Raw genomic sequence first — 20,543 nt, 5'->3', positions numbered from 1 at the left:
TGTGTGTGTGTATATATATATATATATATATTTTTTTTACAAAGAATGATAATGTTCTGGCCATTTTTAGCAGGTTGGGGACTCACTTAGCTCAAACACTCCCGCTGTGCTCGTTTACAGTCCTCCTTCATTGTCCCTGGACCTCCAGCACACTTCCTCCCAGCAGGAATCAACACAAACGGACAGCACAACACATGAACAGCAGGGGGGGTGCGGCTTCCCAGACCCGAAGGGAGTTCCAGACTGGGCTTTGCCACCGCTAGTCTGCCGCCCTCCTCCTCCTGCCAGTTATCTCCAGCACTTCGTACTCTTTATTTGAGCTCCCGGACGGAGCGTCTGTCCTGGTATGGTCCTCAGGTTTCAATCATCCACCGACCTGCCTGCGCTCTCTTGCTCACTCTCTTCTCTACGCTAGTGGTCTCCAAAGTGGGGTGTGCACACCCCAGGGGGGGTGCGCAAGAAGATCCATTGGGGTGCGGGAAGAAAATATTAGAACTTCTATTTTTATTTAATTTTTTATGTAGAAAAATAAGAAAAGTTAAGCTTTACTAATATTTAATACACGGATTGACACTGGCGCCCTCACTCGGTCCGTATGTCAGACAGTCACATGTCACGTACGGTATGAAAGTAATACGTGTATATAATTTACCAATAAATAAATATACATGTATTGGAGGTGCATGCTCAAACATTTTTTACTGATAGGAGTGCGCTATCAAAAAAGTTTGGAGACCACTGCTCTACACAGTTCCCGTTGCTCTGTCTTCATGTGGAAAGTATCCTGGCTCTTGGGCTTCTGTCTCCTGCTCGCAGCAGGAACCCTCTTCCAGCTGTTTAAGCCCTCCACCCCCAGGTGCTAGGTCAGACCCTCCTGGTCCTTCCAAACCGTAGTTGCTTTAAGGGCTTGTTTCATGAGCTCCATTCTCCCCTGCACCCATGCCCATGCCTTGCAAATTTTTACTAATGGTTTTGCCTTTTCTGGGTTTTGGCTTAGCCTTAGCAAGCCGCAGCTATTGCCTCCCTGGCTCTAGTTGCCTGAGTTTTCAGACTGAGCTCTCCTGGCCCCATTTTTGGCACTGTTCAACAGCAGGATATTCTATTAAGGGCATAACATTAACAGCATAACATTAAAGCAGCTGCAGCAAGCCTGCGACAATGCACAAGTAGAAAAACTGCTCTAGCTTTCGCCCTGCTTCATCCAGGGGTTCAGGTTGATTTGGCTCCCTCTGATTGTTGCAGGCTGCATGCATAACCATTAGTATCGGGGATAGAGGTTGTAGCCGTGTTCCTTCATAGGAAGTTTTGTTTGTCCCTGGGAGAAACTTTACAATCTTTGCATTTTCCTTTGCCTGCGGAAGGGTGTGAGCCCAAAAGCTTGCAAATAAATAAATAAATTTTAATTTGCCTTTAGAAATGTGGTTACTATGGTGAAGGTCAACAACATGACAGAGGTTTAGAGTCCAAATGTACTATCTTACGAATACTTTTTGAAAAATTAAAAGTTGTTACTTCATATTTAGAAGACGGGGATAGATATCTACTTCTACATATAGATATAGAGATAGATATATCTATATATTTAGTTGGTACAGAAAGAGTATTTTTAATCATAATGCAAAAATATTGTTACCAAGATCTGAAATATTGATGTTCCCTACCTAAAAGGAGGCTGGTAAACTTCAGAGGAAAGTGTTTATCTAATGGATCAAACTTTCACATGCTTTAGCATAGTCTCTGGTTTACTACCTACCATTAACTGTGAACAGAGGTACTTACAGCTGCATTGCAGATTCAGTACATCAGTTAGGGCGCACGGTCTGTACATTTTAAAAACCAATTTGAATATTTGATATTATACCTACTGCTCAAAAGTGACATGATGGGGTTTTTTTAGAAGGTTTCTAAAATGACAATGATAGTTCAGTGAAATCTAGATTTGCAATGCTAGGGTACGTGAATTATGTACGTTATTTTAAACTAAATTGGCAAAATCAAGTGAAACAAACTTTAAACATTTTCAGTCTTCTTCCAAATAAAAGTGTAGGGTCAGTATTATAAATCCATTTTCCATAGAGCATTATAATATAGCACATGATGCCATCTGGACAGGACTGACGGATTTCTTTCTGTAAATGACAATTTAAAGAATTGTGAAATTCAGTTTAATTTAGAGTACTCTAGTCCTTTTTTCATAAAAGGTATCTAAGTACATAAAGCCAAATTCTTGCCATCTCCACCTTTCTCTAAGGGATGAAACATGAGTTTATATTATTATTTGGAGGAAAATACACTCTCAGTGATATAGTGCCACAAATGATTAACAGCACCGCTATTTGCATAATCTCTAAGGTTTGATCAGCACCCATTCTTACATTATGGACCATGTTATTAAAAGAAAAATCCTTCAGAAGATGAAAAATGATTTTGCAATAAAAACGCCTTGTTTTAAATCACTCTTCAATTTTCCTCTGATTTTCATACACCCTTTATTGTTATTCCATAATGATACAAATAACCCAGAGAGCAGGGGAGTTTGGTGTCTTTTTCCTCTCTCACTTTTAGATTATACAGCCCTCTCATTCCCATTTCTCCCTTTTCTTCATACTCTGATATTAGTGTCCCAATTACTAAGGCTATGAAGGAGCCAGTTCTGGAAGTTTTCCAATGCATTGACGATTCTGCTGCAGCTAACATGATTAGACTGGGAGATTTGAAGCCTCTCCGAATCCTTAGCCTAACTTCTAGCACTGTATCGTCATGCCAGAAACTCATTCTCTGCACATTGCTTTAATCAGGCTTCCTTCAGGGGCATTTTTTCCCTTTTACTTTCTACCCTTGGATCTTTTTTCCGATCAGTATATTAACATAAATCGACCAATGAGCCAGCGATTCTTGTAGTATAGCAAGTAATGAGAGGAATTACAAGGTCATTAATTTCTCAGTCTTTAGATGTCTGGGTTAGATTATGTTCAATCCACTTACGCACAAGTATAGAAAATCATAGAGGGGGGCATGTTTCTCATAACTCATGGGAATTAAACAAAGCAATTTCATGTTAAACAAAGAAGATTGCAGTGGGGTGTTACTACTTGAACAAAGATAAGGGGTTTTTTTGCATTGTTGTTTTCTGGGGGTTTCCTAAGCTTTCTGGTTTTGTTTTGTGTTCCCAAACAGAAATATAGCTTTACATTTTAGCAGTATGACTTATGGATTAAACTAAAGCAGCATTGCAGGAGCCTTTAATATGATTAGTAGCCCTTGAGGGGGTGTTTAAAATTCGGTAGAAATACTGACTGAAGTAAAAGACCAGCTCCTGAAAAATTGATGCTTCTCCAGTGAACTTCAGGCAGAGTCATAATGCTTCTGAAAAGAGAATTGTGCTGCCCCTGCCTTCAGATTAAACCTGCTAAACAAATAATTAGAGGAGGACTGACAGGGCAACTTTTTTATACCCAGAAGAATGATATATTCTTAAGAACAAGCACATTATATCTACAGAGAGGCTGGTGGAGAGCTTTTATGGTACTTTTAAAAGTTGGATTGATTGGACTATGCAGAAGTTTCTGTTGAAAAATTGGCTTTCCCCATCCAAATCATGGAGCAGATTTGACTCAGAATCAAAGTGCTGGTGTTTATATTATCCTTTTAATCTATGCTGTTTCTTAGCCTGTAGAAATCTGAGAAATAATTAATAGACTACTGTTTCAGGGAGGTTTGTTTTCTCTTGGAGATGGCAGATTTTTTTTTCTCTCCAACTGTCAAGGGGAATAAGAGAGAGTAAAATTAATTAACGACACGGACTTCTTTTAAAAGAAATCCATAACAGCATCTCATAAAACATTTCATTTCTCTGTCAGTCGCACAGTTGTCATTGTTTTGCATTTAGAGACGAGCTGGTTCTTCAAAGCCATGAGCTACATCTTCTAATTCAGTGGTTTATATTCTGGTTGCTTTAACAATGAAATATGTTGCACAAATTTGACACTAAATTATTTTTGTTTTACAGAGATTTCTTGGTTCAATTGGTGCCTCCCAGGGTCATGTTTGCTCAGTCTGCTCCTTATTCTGTGCTTCAGGGAATCCTACGATCGACTGTATCTTGATGTCGTCGTCTCAGTTTAAAAACACAGAACTGGTGGAGTTGTGGAAGGGACTGGGAATCCATGTTGCGTTCTGCACATTTGCTTGGAATTGCACAGCTGAACGGAGGAAAAGCTACAAAATGTTAAATGCAGTTTTATTCAGTTTTGAAGATTATTTTTTTTTAAAATGCCCTTTTGATCTTTATCACAGCCAGATAACCGGTGTCAGACTTGGATGGGAATCAGAGCACCAGTGTCAGAACTGATATTTAATTTAAAAGGCTGTACCTGTTGCTATTAACTGTGCAGATATTTGTGCCAATTCAAGATTGCGTGAGGTGTCTATACGGACCAAGGCACCAGTAATCTTTCAGTCTTCTCTCCAAATAAGAATAGCTGATAATCTTTTCAAAACTCGATTAACTTTTAAATTAGTAACTAATTTAATTGTTAAATGCCCAGTTGTAGCAGAAGCTAAAATAATGTGGTGCTTATAAGCTATAGTTGTGTTTCGATAAAAGCCATTTCTGTAAGAAGATGCTGGTTTTTTGGTCTTTAACCATTTTGGATACTCTTAATGGACCTTGCACTGTTGTTGAAAAAGCTTAATTTTTGCCCCAGAGCCAGAGTGCATTCAATGATTGGTGTAATAATAGCTAGGCAATAGTTATCACTAAAATCTAGTGATAGCTGACAGTAGCATCTGTAATGCTGCAGTTGTTCTATCCACTTAAAACAGGAAATAACTGGTATTTTGGAAGTTTGCAATATAGTCACTGTTGGTAAATGTTGATATTCTAATGGCCATCACTACTACCCTTTCATCTCCAACTAATACCGTCTTTCACCGTAAAACCCTATTTCATGCCCCTCGGTACTGTAGGTGTACAGCTTCCAATTTGGGGAGTTCTTTGTTGAGCAGAGACTGCAGTCTTATAGTGCATGTATGATTTTAAGATTAGTTTACAGTGTAAGGCTGTCTAAATAATAATGTTTTCAGATACCCAGTTCTATAAGTGTTCTCTTCCTGAAAAGTTTTCTGACTTTCTGACCTACCCTTGTTATTAGCAAAATGGCAAATGATGTTGGGATATTCGTGACTTAATTTAACACAACCTGGGAACTACAACACCAACTTTTTTTTTTTTTATCAGTACTAAACTTTGGCCATTGTGGCCCTTACTTGAACATAAATAGTAAAGGTACCTTTGAGTAGTTTTGTCACTCAGTTTCAAACCTTTTAGGAATTTCTGAATTTTATTCTTAGTTTAGTTCAACATTATTTGCAGTACTTCCACTCTGAGTGTGCTCTGTTTGTTTAATATTTGTGTGTGTGTCTATAAATACACACATTAATGTATATGCATAAACATGTATAACATATATCTATATAATATAAGTTATAGCATGTGTGTGCATATAGACTTATTTTAAAATAATGGTGGGTGCAGAGCCACTGTTTGTAACCAAAGCAGTCATTTCGGCAAATGAGGTTGCAAAAGCATACCCGCCACAACGTGAATTTTATTACACTGAGTGAATGTTTTCTTAATGTGGCTATTTTATATAGAGTGTATGTGTGCATGTTTGAGGATGTTGGCATGTAATGTTCTGCTTCAACGAGAAATCTAAATCAAACGCCCTCTGCTCCTGCGAGGGGCTCTGCTCCATCACTCTTGAGTAATACAGCCACCGTAACTCATAAAAATAAAACCTAATCAGTGCATTACCCTTCAGACATGTATCAGTTCAGTCTGTCTGCCTCTCTTTCTGCTGAGAGAATATTTCATTAATATTTTCAGCTCAAAACTCTGCTTGTGCAGTAAAACAAAATAACTAATTTCACAGCATCTGCTTTTATTGTTTTCAGACAAATGGACATATATATACACTCATAAGTAACAGGGTGCTAGGACTGGGTTTATTGGCTACATCAGATGCTAAAAGAGCAGAATCCTTCCTTGAAAGGCACCGTTCATAAACAAATTGAGCCACTTGGCATTGAGACTTTTTAAATAAATGAAGCCAGCACATTTTGAGCAACCAGAAGCATATTTTATCATCGTTTCAGGTTTTTGGTGCAAAGGCACAACCATCCAACTTTCTTGGCTTTGCTTCACTGTTTGAAACAGCATCAGTACCCAGAAGCTCCTGTTACCCATTGTCTCGTGCAAAGCTACAAAATACATTCATGCCAAGAATTCTAGTTTACAGGTGCGATGCCAGGACAGAGTGGTAATTCTGGTTTGGTCCTTTTGAGACCTGCTTAGCAACCTGCTGCAGCTATATTGGAATTAAACCTGCACACTTTCAGGCACCTTGCTGAGAAGCAGAGACTCTCATTTTCTCTACCACCGTGATCATTGTCAGATGGAAAAACACTCCATGGCTTTGCTCCAAAATGCAGTTTCCATAAAACCAAATAGGCCAGTAAGATTCTACCAGAGCACTATACTTTATTGCTACAGATCGCATCCTGCAGCCCATATGCAGCCAAGTCTAAGGGAAATTTCTTCTAAGTAAAAACAAGATCAGTTCTTCACTATGTAAAGTTCCATGATTGATAAGACTGCTGCTGGGATTCATTGAAATAAATGTTCAGGTTTGTGGACTTGGGGAGAAGGACATCTAGGGACGAGGACTGGGGAATAAAATATTTCAACTTTAAAATATGCTTTCTGAGATGTTTAAAAGAGTTCAGTCATTATCCTAACTAAAGCCATGGGGAGTTTTCCTGAATAAGACTGTTGAATCATGTCGCCTGTTTTATTTATTTATTTATTTTACTTTCATATAGGTAAAAACTATTGTGGTGACTTGAATTTACCAAAAGTGAGATTTTTTTTTTTTCTTGCTGTAGTGAGAGAGCTTTGAACATTGCTGAAATGTTAATCTTCAGTAGTCCCAAGTCATATTCAGAAATGAAATATTTTTCCATTTTCTTATTGGCCAACAGCAGAGTGCAAGTGCAGTTCTTACCTCTGTAATTTTGGAGTAACAATGGACATGTTTTCTTGTCTGGCCAGGGCGTAATCATGTATTGCTGTTGACTGATTAGAACCGAACACTTCCGTACCAAAGTAAAATTGACTTCTCAATGGGAAAGTGCTTTGAGAAATGACAGTACTCCCTTCCTATTTTAACTCAGAGTCACTTTTCATGCTAAAAGCCAGAAGAGCAATTCTGCAAAGCCACTAAAAGAGGGACAATTATGCTGCAGTTTGTATTGAAAATGCAAGGAAGGATGCTTTGCAGTGACCATTTCTCTTGTAACAGGCCTTCATTTTAAATAGGTAGTTACAGTCTTGGCTGCACCTCCCTTTTTTTTCACTTGGAGCCTTAATAGCTTTAAATTCAACTTCCAGCTCTGCTGCCTTTTTCCTTTGGCTGACTCCTCAGCTCTGCTGCCTTTCATGCTGCTAACGAGGCAGATAAGGGTTAGAAGACGGGCTTCACTTCCATCCCTGCTTTCTGATTCTCTTCACTTCCCAACCCTCACGATTCCTTTCTCTGTTAATAGCTCGTTCTGTTTTAAATGCGTGTCTATGCAAAGACTTCCTGAATTCCCAGTCAGGCCTAGAAAGGTTGGCCAAGACAGCTAGTCAATAATTTTAAACATAGTTATTTTCTGTTTTTAGGAAATCACTGAAAAGAGCACCATTTCACACGTCTTAGCATGTTCTTTGCATTGTGTTCTCTGTAGTGTCAACATGAGCGAATTATTAAAGCTACCTGGAAATAGCAGGCAATATTTGTGGTAGTTCTCACAGGAAAACTATATTCACTAAATGGCCCAAGTGTATCATGGAGCTTCCAACTTGGGAATTTAGCAAATGTCCAGATGGTACTATTGGATATCAGATTATACTGAAGTAGTTTTATCATCTGGAGAATATTAACAGATGTGAGTTTATGGAGAACTATCCAACTAAGCAGGGAGCGAATGCATAGTCTTACATTGTAAATACATCAATAAAAGGGATTGATCTACATGCAAAATATTGGTTGCTGTTAGAAAGGGAAGAGTTCCTAGATTTGTTAGGACTGACTATCATTGGAATATGATGAGGACTTGGACATCTTATCCCATGTGTTTTAGACATCCTGTTAAGCTGTGAGAGCAGCAGCAATTTTTCCTCATTGATAAATCTTCACTTTTCATATTGGGTCATGTTTTTTATCTGGAAGAAAATCATGCAGTCACTAGCTCTTGTAGTAGAGATGTTTCTGGGTGCTATTTTGTATATTTTATTACGTGCATTAGGCTCTGACTAATTCATGATGATGGTTTGGCAGGGCACCTGCTGGGTTGGTTGGTGTAGCTCTGGGAATGTAGTTAACATTTTTGAATGAAATGTCATTGTTTTAAGCTGTAGAGCACCTCTCACTATTTAGTGGAATTTGCAGGCATGCCCTCATCAATAGGGTTGAATGCCAACCTTATTTAAAATAAATGGGAACTTTCCCATAGCCTTCACTGGGTCCAGAATATGGAGCAGGGTCAGAAAATTTAGCAATCATAAAGAAAAGAACTCTAAGATCTTAATACTTTCATCACTCCGATCAACAGAGTCAGTGTTCAAGTTGATTTCTAGACCACCAGGGAGTATGTAATATCACAGGTGTCAAGGCAAGATTTATTAGTTTCTTTACAGAAAGCCCATGTAGTTGATAAGGTGATGGTTAATCACAGACTTTTACACAACGGTGCTGTCCCAGTGCACATAAGACACAGAAAAATTCTCATTGTATTATTGGAGACAGCACTGGAATATTTCTGTGCGTTTCATCAAGGAGCGCTGCTGCCAGCAGCTTCAAATTTCTGTTTCAGTGCAGGTTGAGAAGGCCACAATAAAATCAGAAAAACATGTCATTCTGCTTTTACCATTTACAGTTCCTGTTTCAAGGTAGATAAAACAATAAAAAATGAAGATGAAAGCTCTTCTTTGTCCTGAGTTTCAACAAGCAAAAGCAAATATTTGGGCAAGTATTTGCGCTCCTGTTTTTCACCCTGCATCCTTGCCGTATTTGGAGCAATGCGTTCTGATATGAACTTCTTCCAAATACCATCGGTGCACAGTGCGCTTGCATGCTCTTTTGAATAGATCTGCATATAGGTAGTAAGCAAAGTGAACACCATGCAATCATTTGTACACCTAGCTGGCATTTGGGGCAGCCTCCATTTTTTGATGACCCCCCTGGAGACCTCTGATAAAGGGACTGGGTTTTCAGGAAATAATTTTCACCCTCTTTGAAAAATTTCAAGGGAAGTGCCTAAAAATCCTAGGTCCCACAGAATCCAGGCACTTGAGGAGAACTTTACTACTTTTTTGTTTTTAGCTAGGCCAAGAAAAAATTCGTCACCTATTCCTGTATCACTGGTTCCTCTTCTCCACCTGAACAGGTGGTGCACTTGCACATTACAGTTTAGGAAATGTGATTGCTTAGTTGGTGGGTGAATTGTTAACTGTGTCTGGTCTACATTCATCCTTGAACAATTTGCTGAGGTGACAGTAGTTGGCCCAGCAGCCAGGAGAGTGGGTATAAATTGTTTGCTTTCCTTGTATCCCTCAGTTGTCAAATGCTCTTGATATATTGCTCTTGTGGATTATCTCAGTAAGTTAAAAGATTAGCAGAAGCCACTTTGTGGGCGCATCTACACATGCCCCCCACGGCACAGTTGTTACTGTGCTGTCATTTAGTACTTGTTTTAGGACGTACTAAATGGTGGCGCAGTTTTTATCAGCTACTTTGTTACAGCGAGGTAGCTTGTCGCTCGTCGTGGTTTGTGCCCACCAACGCTACAGAGACGTAGCAGTGAGCTACATTGCCGTAGCTCAATGCTACAGCAGCGTAGTGTCTCATGTAGACACCCCATGTTATCCAGCGTCACTAAAAAATCTTTCCTAATATGAATATGTAGTGTGCATGCTGACTTTCTCAAGAATGAGATCTGTAATTGCGTTGCTCTCTTACCTGTAATACCCCTTGGGCTAGAATTAATATTAGACCAGCTTGACACTTCTTCAAATTGTAACAGGCCAAGGTTGTATGACTTAGCTTTTGCAATTGACTCATTCCTTTTTTACAGCATCTAGCACCCTTATTTACTCTGCAAGTGACTTCTTTACTAGTTGCATCTAGATGTGTCAATATATTCATTTTCTGGCTGTTGGATAAAGAAAATTGGATCTCTGTATATAAATTTCTCCTGTTCCTATTCAAAACTTGTCCCCTTAGCTGCTCTGAGCCTTTTGGGTAGGGTGGAATAGGACTAAATAAATAAACAGTTTGAGATGGTCTCATAATCATAGTTCTTGTGTGTTTATAAAAGCCAAAATAAATGGTTTTCCCTGGCTGGATGGCAGTGGCTTGGCTGAAGGGTAACACCTGAAGGCAGGATGTCTGGGTTCTATTCTTGCTTGGCTGTGTGACTTCAGGAAAATCACTTGTGCTCTCCATGCCTCAGTTTCTCCATCTGTAAAATTGTTGCCAATGTTTCCGTACCATGCTGAGGTTCTGTGACACTTTTCACTGTCTGAATGGCTTTGGGTTCCTTTGGAAAGGTGCTAGCTATAGAACAGCAATGTTTCCAGTTATCCATTACATTTGAATTAAGGGGCCCTTTTTTGACGATATGCTCTTGCATGTGTACGGAAGTGCTCTTCGCACGCTTTTTACAGTGCTGTAATTTAGAGCACTTTTTATAGCACTGTAAGGTTACAGCACTCTTAAACATGATGCGCACAGTGTTGGGGGTTGGGGGTGAGGTTCAAAGCCTCCTTGCACTTTCCAGCCTAGTTTCTGCAGCCTCCAGGAGCTTTTCTACAGGTCAGAAATTTGACTAGCATGCAGAAGTTATTCAGAGTGCTGTAGGTTGCTGAAGTGCTGCGAAATACAGCACTTCAGGTTTTAATACCTCATTTAGTAAGGGTTCATTTAAAGCGCTATACCCATGTTTAAAGTGCTGTAAAGCCACGCACTTCTGTTAAGTCACAGCATTAAAGCAACTTCTTTACACGTCCCTTCTTGTGAACTAAATGAGCTCCCTTTTAAGTCATCAGGTCTTGTAACCATGTAACGGTATTTATAGTATATCTGCTCCGCAGGGAACATATAAGCAGAAGGTTTGTGTGCATGGGGAAATGTGTGTGAAGGAGCTGGTGCACAGGTAACTTGCTTCCCTTGCTGCACCTTCACTCTACGGGTGGACACTTGGCAGGTGTAGTATGAAATAGCTTGCTCCACTTTCAGAGCAGCAGCAGCTTCCTCACATTGCCACAAACCAGGACTTCACATGGCAAGTAAGAGTAGAGTGGCTGGTGCACTGTACACCAGCACTCCTGCTGACTGCATGCTAACTTGCCCATGTAGACAAGCCTCAGAGAGAGACTGAGCGGAGGACAGGAACTCAACCTGGCTTTAAAGCCACTGTCTTTTTAAACTAGATGTCGACAGCGCAGCTGTCTGTTGCTTTGCTACTTGCTTGCACAGTGGATTTAGTGAACAAAGCTAAATCACTTTCTAGAATGCACCTTATTTACTTGCCTGTCCTTCGAATTCGTTTTGAAATCCCCATTGGTCTGTCGCATTGTCCCGAATTGTCGAATTGTCTGTGCATTTAATACTACAACTTCACATGCGGATCGGAGAGGGGAATGCTGGCATCCCAAGGAAGAAATCAAGGCATCTGAAGTATTTGAGAAGCTTTTTCAGAAACTGATGAGTCACATTGCAGGTGCTCGGAGAGCCATTGGCAGGAATCATGGGAAGGGCTGTGCAGCGGCTGGAATTTCCCTTGAGGTTTTGTGTTCGTATTTCTCTCTGGGAACTCAGCATAGTTTTGCAAACAGTTCTCTGCAGACCCCGTGTCCTTTAGCTGCCTGCCCTGCCCTATATGCTGGTTAGTTTTCATGCCTCTGTCTTTTCAGATGAAAATTCCTGTCCGTTTAGGATTTTCATTGGTCCAAAAATCTTCTTTCCCTGCAGTGTCCAGTGTCTTCAGCTCTGTTCTAGAAATGACCATGGTGGAAATACTGGCTTTTAATAATGTGACACACGGTTTTCCTTCTAACATTATGTTGTGAATATATAGGAAAAAATAAGGTTTCTTTTGTGTATCGGGATGTGTCTTTGTAAATGACGTTCAACATAGAAGACTGTTCAATTTTACTGGAGTTTGTATGCATTTTACTTTTGTAATTTTTTAAAATGATTTGATAGAATTTTATTTTAGGACAGATTCTACTTTTTGTATGCAATATTTGGACGTGCTGTATTTTTTATTTTAAAAATAATGTTTTAAACCACTGTACATGTGTAAATCAACCACTTAATATCTTTTCAGACTGGAATCTTACCTTGTGAAGGTGTGTGTTACTTTTAATAATAGTTGTTTCACATTAAAAGAATTACTTATCATTGTTGCCAGTACTTTTCAGTAATGTAGGGAATGTAAACTAATATTAGACTGCTGCTGTAGTATCAGTGTTGAAACAAATTCAAAAGTATTACTTTGAAATGGGGATGAGTTGGTTTAAAGGAATACTGAACACTGTGGACCGGATCCAGAGCCTACTGTAGTCGCTAGAAAGAATTCAGCTGACTATAGTGGACTCTTAATTGGCCCTTCTGTGAAGAATAGACACCATGATTTGTATTTCACTAGGACCCAGAGAGCCCATTAAGAGCATGGCCCAATTTTGATAGACACTCCCATGAAAAAGGCATGTTCATCAAGAGTTGTTTTATTGCACAAGGTTGAGAGAGTCACTTACAGCACACATTTGTTGAAAACCTTGTACCCTAAACAGAGTTATGTTGGAAAGAGGAAGGAGGTTGAGAGGGATTACTGATGAGAGAGAACCAATAGGACTTCAAAGAAGACAAGAGGGTGCTCTAGGTGAAGGTGTATCAGCAAACCATTTCCTTGAGCAAGCCTAATAATGAACACTATGTCTGACTAGCAGAGCCATTGGGTTCCTGGCTCTTTGCCCACAGAAGTGGTTTTCACTGAGTGTAATTTGCTCATCCAGCAATCAAAGTGATGCTCAAGTAGACAAAGGGAGTTAGGCAAGGCACTGGCCCAGGACTTGGGAGATGCAAGGTCAGTTCCCGGCCTTGTCCCAGCTGTATACCTCCTTCCTCCCGTCTTGTCTACTTAGACTGTAAGCTCTTCATGGCAGGGGCTCTTTTTGACTGTGTATGTGCAAAGTGGGGCCACAGTGTCTGTGGAGGCCTCTAGGGTCTACTGTAATACAAGTAATAAATGACCTTTTGGAAATGAACTGCTCTGTGTATGTTGTTTAAAGCCTGAGTGTTCACCAATAGAAGTCTGCTTTCTGTGTTTTGCCTTTCATTGCCCCCAAAGACATTTCCTGCTTAGAGCAGAAGTAGAAGATACTAGCAAAATGCTACCAAGAAGCATTGCAGTGTGTCCACACCTGAATGCACCTGTCATTGCAAAAAGTATTATCTTTTGGACCCCCGCAGACCACAAGCCAATAAATAGTGTGCCCACAAGCACTGCACCCATACAAGGGCTGGTTTTCTATTATGCTTCCCACTTGCGGAAGGCTTTACAGTGTTGGTTCTTTTAAGTTGCATCTGACTGATACTGGCCATGTTTGTCAGCACACCCAGATGGAGCAGATTTCATTTACCATATTTACTTGAATAGTAGAAGACCCCTACCCCCATAATTAATTTCTATATATAGAAAATGTATACATTTTGTTATAATTTTCCAGGTATAGAATGTAATTATTGGAGGTTTGCCTTGAATTTGTCACCTTCCCCCTCTGCTGCTACAGCAGGGAAAATAAATTTGGGGGGTCAGGTAGCTCCCTTCCCCTTCTCACCATCAGACCCTGCTCTCCCTGGGCATATGGACGTAGGGGGCAAATTTGAAAACACTAACCTTAAAAGAAACATACCTGTAGTAATTTGCATACTGTACTCGTAAACTCTGTTCATCTAGAATTGATGCATTTTAGTGCAGATACTGCATAAACACAATTATTTTGGCTGGATGGTGACTTAACTCATAGCCCCACCCCTTGACAGATACCCGGCCCCCTGATCACCATCTTGGGACTGGAAGTCCCACCCCTAATCCCTGAGCTTTGCCACTGGGAACACCCCTCACTTACCCCCAACAGTACGCCTTTTGGGAGGGTGGGTGCCATCTTGGAACCAGAAAAAAAACCCAAATCATATACTAAAAGTCAGACACCTACTATAATGTATTTAAATTTTATTTTTAAAAAAACTTCATCCTGATTTGTGTTTGCATAGTGTGTATAGAGGTGATTGCATAATAACACAAAATAAAGTCTTACTCTTGTATGTTGTGTGGGTGTGGGGTTGGTAGGCAGTGTGGAGGGGTTGTGAAGGGGTGTGGGTTTGTGGGAGTAGTGTGGTGCTCACACAGCCAATGCCACACGCTCCACCCCCCATGGTACACAGCCCTTGCCAAGGGCAGCAGCAGCCAGACGTGGCAGGCCCTTGAGGTGCTTTTGGCCCATGGCAAGCAGCGTCCCCTGGCGGCGCTTGCCTCTGGTTGAATCCCGGGAGCTGCGCGTGGTGGCACAGAGCCCGCCTGGCCTGGCCCATGGCCGTGCAGCTTTGAACCAAACTGGGCTGGGTCTGTGCCAGCATGTGGGCTTCCTGCCACTGCTGCACCATTGGGCCAGGCAGTCTCTGTGCCTCCACGTGCAGCTCCTGGGTTCAGCTGCATGCAGCTGGGTGGCTCTGCCTGCCGTGGGTCACGAGCGCCCCGAGGGCCTCCTGCTGCTGCTGCTGCTACCACCAGCAGCGGGGGGGCTGTGTACTGTGGCATGGGGGCCCACGCCCTCCTCCTGCAAGCAGGAGCTCTCCTCTGCACTCCCCAGCTGTCCAGTTGCACACCATCACGCTTGGGGTCCCCAGATGGCACGCTGGGAGCCCCACGGAGGTGAAAGCACAGTACCCACTTGGTCCAGTGATGGGTGACCTCTGAAAGCCTGCTGCAGGCCAGTAGTAATTGTTTTTTTGGAGGGGCCCCACGGGCTGGGTAGAATGGCCTGGCAGGCTGCATCCAGCCTACAAGCCGTATTTTGCCCACCTCTGGGATAGTTCATTGGGCTGGGCCCCAGCAGGGTCAACAGTGTTTAAAACCATGGTGTCCCTATAGCTCAGCACTGGTGTGTGTACTCCAAATAACCTCTCCTACCCACCCCCTGCCGAACACCTCCCCCCACCCACACAATCCATTTGCATATAACTGTAAACCAAGGAGTTTCCTCCCCCTTTCTGCCCCCTTCTCCCCTTCCCCACCCCCATGCTGTTTGGGGGGGGGGGAAAATCTTTGTCTTGCATTTATGTAAATACGGTAATCTGCCACACTTCAGGTGGGAAATGGTATGAGGAAATGTGGGTGAGACCCAATGGGTTGGCAGCGATCCTGTGAGTCAGGTCAAATCTCGTGGCACATGGGTGTCTTGTGGACTACTATAGATGCATAAGGTGAAAGGTACTTAACTGGAGGGTCCACGACCCAAATACCTTCTACCAGCGAAAGGGATGGGTCTGTAGAACACAGATCTACGCAGGACAAGTAAATGTTAGAACTGAAAAACCGAAAGCTTTTCATTTGCCTCCATGTCCTCAATTATTTTCCTTTAACATTCATCTAAACCTCTGCATACTATCAAGTCAGACTAAGAGCGGTTTTCCTAGTTGCTTCTGCCCGCTCCCCACCTCTAAAACACAGGTACTACATTTCCTATGCTCCAGTCACAAAGTGTCACCCCAGAGTTGATGCCCATTAAAAATTCTTGCTTACTGGATCTACAACTTTGTCCCCATCCTGTCAGAAGTCTGGGATGCAGCATATCTGGTCCCTCTCTCCTCAGGGTTTTGTTTCCACCTTGAATGTGGTGCTTCCTATTTCTAGGTCCACACGTCCATTAGCCCCCGCGCCTTCACTTGTTACAACCTGAGGTTAAGTGGCCATTCGATCGTAGACTGACAGGGTTGGAAGGGACCTCGCGGGTCATCTAGTCTGACCCTGGTGCACCAATGCAAGAATGCTACTCCTGATTTGAATCTCTTTTCTATCCCTTGTGCATAGCAGCACTACTGTAATCCCCTCTGGCTATTTTTTTTTTTTAAATTTATTTATTTGTATGCACGAGGACTCCTTGATTTGTTTTACTTGACAAGGTTTTCACTTGATCCCTGCCCTCCCTGTTCGTGGTTGTTGAGGACAGCAGCATTAGCATCTTCCCGCAAGCTAACGCCACAAGCATCCTTCCTTGCTGAAATTTTGCCCCTTTGAAATGAAAAACCTAAGCAGCCAGCTTGCCCTTGCTTAGCCTTGGTCCAAGAGACTGAGCTGATTCAGTTTCAATTCCACGGGAAGCTGTCATCTACCATCAGCTAGCGCAAACCGTGTCTCAAATGGCATCGTCTCTTGTTGGTTCGGTGCCTCGAGGGTGAGGAAATTGTTCAGCACTCGTGTTCCCTAGTATCTGGGCCCTGCCGTTATTAGGAACATGCGTCTTGTCTCCTATAACAATACGATTCTCAGTGGTCTATAATAATGCAGAGATGTCTATTCAGGCCTGGGTCACACTCTGGGGTCTGCAGCAGAGTCCTGTTCTGCCCCAAGCAGGATCTGTTTGGATCCAGGCTCTCCCTTCTTCCTTCCAGTGCTGCCCCATGGCTGTTACCTCCCTTCCTCTCTCTCAAAGAGCACTTCCCCTTCAACACTGAAACTCCTTCAATTATCAGTGTTGCACCCAGTTTCCTTACGTATCTACAGCGACAGGAGGGCTGGGATCAGTGTCTGCTCCCACAGACATGCCCTAGGTAGGAATGCTTCTGCTGAGAGCACAGTCCCTACACTTTGTTGTTTAATGACTTTTGTGTTGCACTTTCTTCCCATTTTAATCCCCCCCCCCCCCCAAGAGCAAAGAAACATTTTCCTTCTAGCCAGTGCATGTTGACCTGTGTCTCTTTCCCCGGCTGCAACTGGCCAAGCAAAGTGCCCCCTGGTCCCTTGAAAAATGCCCCGTGCCACTAGGAAGAGCGAGGGGACCCAAAGGTTGAGCGTGGCTTTAGCAATGCTTGAACCCTGCCAGGAAGGTGGAGGAGACCACAAGCAAGGTGGGCACATGCTTGGGAGAGGGGAAGAAAAGGGCTATCTCTCCTCCCTGAGTTCCTTGGGGGAAGGGGATTTTGCCTACTGAGCCCAAGATGCTGGCAAAGCACAGGTGGGTGGCTGCCATGCTGCTTTGTGGGTGCTGGGCATGGGGGTATGAGCCAATGTTTGGGGCACTTACCTGGTGAAGCAGCATCAAGTTGGGGTGCTGGGCTGGGGGGGCCTTGTGTCAGCTGTCAGTACCTGCAGGCCAGCCGTGCCAGACTAGGGGCTGTGCCAGCTGGCGGGAGGGAGACGCTGGGGGCCAGGCTGGGCCCAGCAAGGGGAATTAGGCTGGAAGCCAGGGTTTGGCCAAGCAGCATATCTGCTAGCTGGGTGGGAGCCTGGAGGGGATAGGCCTGCAGCCACCGCAGTTCAGAGACCCTGTGCATCCTGGGGGTTGCTCCCGTCCTGAACACGTAGCCTCCCAAATCTGCCTGCCCACGTTTCATGTACGTCCTCAGGGAGCTGCTCTCCCTTTGGTAGCTGGGACACTTTATTCCCTCTGTTAAGCAGAAGGAAAAGGTCTGGTCCCTTGAAAAATGCTCTGTGATGAACTGTTTGACCTACAGACACATGGCACCTCAAAGTGGGACCAAGAGACCAGCAAAGCAGTGCGGGGAGCAGGGCTTGGCCTGCTGGAGGCTGCAAGGAGCAGTGCTCTGGTTGTGGGTCTGTGCAGAGGAACTGGTGTGCATCCCCAGGCCTGTGGTTTTCACCTCCCAGTTAAGTTGAGCGGGTGCTTTTTTGTGCCAGATCAGTCCCATTCCTCCCTGCTTCCAGCACGGTCCTCCAGCAAGCGCCTCTCTCCTAGGGAACAGCATGGGACTGCTACATCGGCATGAAAACATCGCTGAGCATGCCGCAGCCAAGGGCTTTTCCTGAAACTTGGAGCTGCACTTCCAAAGGCAGCCCGGCCAGAGCGTGCAGGATGCTGCGATCCCTTCAGGATGCTGCCAAGAACAGCGAGGTCTCTGCTCCCCGGGCTGGAGAATAATTGGCTGAGGTAATCATTTTGGAGAACAACTGTTCAGGGCAGCAATGTGTGTTAACCCGTTAGGGACCACATGCCACGTGTCTCAACTAGGGAAATCATGGAAAATGTGAAACCAAGCGCATGGCAGCCAGGACCTGGGCAAAGGGGCGTGAAATGGTTTGTGAGTGGTTTGGGCTGCATGTGCAAGAGAGGTCCATGGCTCCACAGCTATTTTAGCATCTGTTGAAATCAGTGGGCAATGGACCCACGTTCTCTGTGGGGCAGCGCGGGACCAGTCGTCTGGCCAGCTCCACCTAGACACGGCAGCGTCTAAAAAGGAGATGCCTCACCCCAGGACCGCAGCCCAAAGGGAGCCTTTCCAGCGATGCACCTTCGGGAGCCCCTGCAGCACCTCCAGGCCTGGCCGGGGAGCGCAGCTGTGGAGGAGACCCTGCTTTGCCTGGGAATGAGGCAGCAAAACGCTGCCTCCCAGCCACTTAGGTGCACCGACACAGTTGTCCTTGCAGGAACGTGCTCCCAGCTTTGCTAATGGTGCTTCTTTGCCTCCTGGCTAGGGTTGGGCACCAAAGAGCAGGAGGGAGGGGAATAGGCTGGGGGGAAAGGGCTGCTGTTTGGCACTATTCCCAGGCTCAGCATTGCCTCGCATGCCTCCAAAGCGCGGTTCAGTATTGGGTACCTAGGCTCTCAACAGCAAAGGTGGTGCACAGAGCCCGGCAGTGCAAAGCACAGGCCTGAGTTGTACCGCCCGCCCCTCGGCAGAGCGGAGGTGACTGCGAGCACTGAGTCCCTCTGCTCCAGGGGTGGTGGTCCAGCGGCAGGGGGAGTGGGGTGGCTGTCCAGCACGGGGAGCCGTTTGGGTCAAGGCTCCCCCTCTGACTGAGGCTCCTTTTGCCCGATGACCCTGGGCCAGCAGCGGGCGCCTGCTTCCTGACACACAGCTTTCTCCGGCCCCCTGACTCGTGCGCTCTTGCCTGTGCCGTGGCACAGCTTTGAGAAGGATGGACCGCAGTCCTGCACCTCAGCGCCACGCTTAGCACTCTCCCAGGCAAGGAGCGGGGTGGTTTTTGTGCACCAGGGCCCGGCTGGAGTGCCTGTGCCACCACTCTCTTCGTCAAGCGATGCACGGACAGCGATGCTGAGCCTACCAGCATGTCTCCTTCACCAGGTGCTGGTGTTGCTGGTGTTGTCCCCTGGCTAGATACACAGGGCATTGCACTTTTGAGTAGCCCCCTCTGATTAAATGGAGAGGGGTCAGAGAGCTCAGGGCTTTTCCTGAGCTCAGTCAAATGTCATAGCCTGAGTTTGTTGCTGTTCCTACTTCACGAGGCTCCAGGGCATGATTGTAAGGGGAAGCTTTCCAGTTCCACGGGCACCAAACAGGAACTAGCTGTGGGATCCACTGAGTAAGGAAGGACCATGTCCTCCTCTGCACCGAGTTGCCAATATTTTTACAGAAAGGGCGCATGGTGGAGTGCAGCGAAGGTGAGAGAGAATAAAACGCATTGCAGAACCAAGTGAGTCTGTTACATTAATGAATCAAATTAGCATCTAGGCAAATAATTTAAGTGGTAGACAGGTTTTTTTTTTAAAGCAAATATGCAATTGGTTCCAACATGAAACTGCATTAATTGAGCATGGGGATGTCTTGATGGAAAACAAAGCCATTTACCGAGCATTTATGTGCATGGAAGTGCAAGGATAACTGAGCAAAAAAATCCATCTTATTCACACCAAGTTTGTTTTTACTGATCTTGTGCCTCTCAATTACTTTTTAATGGTCTGCATTGAAAAGAAATCCCTGCATGCACACTTGAGGATACAAAAACACACAAATGAAAGCTGGTGATTTACTGGGAATAAGCTATTATGTATGCAGGTGTACCATGCTTCAGGTTATTAGTAATCCAATCTATTTTTTACGACATTATGGTGTAATTTTCTGTATAAAACTACAATATAAGTCTTGAGCTGTATCAGAACATAAACTAAAATGTTCCTGATTCTGTCACTTCCCATGGCCTTTATTTTGATTAATAAATGTGACGAGAGCTATTACCTTCTCTAGTATGAAGAGATGATCATCCTTCAATCAAAATGTGTCCACTTTTACAACTCTTCACAGTGATCTGTAACAACTGTGAAGAAGCCAGGATACTATTTTGCTGCAAGGGAGAGCATACAGCCGAAAGGTTCAGCATGCACATCGTATTTTTGTCTTACTGCAGCAAGCTCGCATCCTCGATAGAGGCCTGGTGTCTTTGAGGGACCATGGTCATAG

At 43.8% G+C, this 20,543-nt stretch overlaps 1 protein-coding gene across 1 annotated transcript in view; it reads left to right on the top strand.

The window, feature by feature from the left end:
• Window positions 1-9,649, top strand: part of DIRC2 (disrupted in renal carcinoma 2) — a gene marked incomplete at its 5' end in the record, with an annotated part of 117,951 nt that extends 108,302 nt beyond the window's left edge. The window contains one exon of the mRNA XM_019522807.1: window positions 4,010-9,649. Coding sequence (XP_019378352.1) covers window positions 4,010-4,125 — 116 coding nt within the window. The remainder of the gene's footprint in view (window positions 1-4,009) is intronic.
• Window positions 9,650-20,543: the final 10,894 nt, after the last annotated feature.

This window comes from Gavialis gangeticus, unplaced genomic scaffold (assembly GCF_001723915.1).
Source record: "Gavialis gangeticus isolate Ggan-Ray unplaced genomic scaffold, GavGan_comp1, whole genome shotgun sequence".
NCBI lineage: Eukaryota > Metazoa > Chordata > Crocodylia > Gavialidae > Gavialis > Gavialis gangeticus.
The sequence above is the reverse complement of the archived record's forward strand: the minus strand, read 5'-3'. Positions and strand labels throughout refer to the sequence as shown.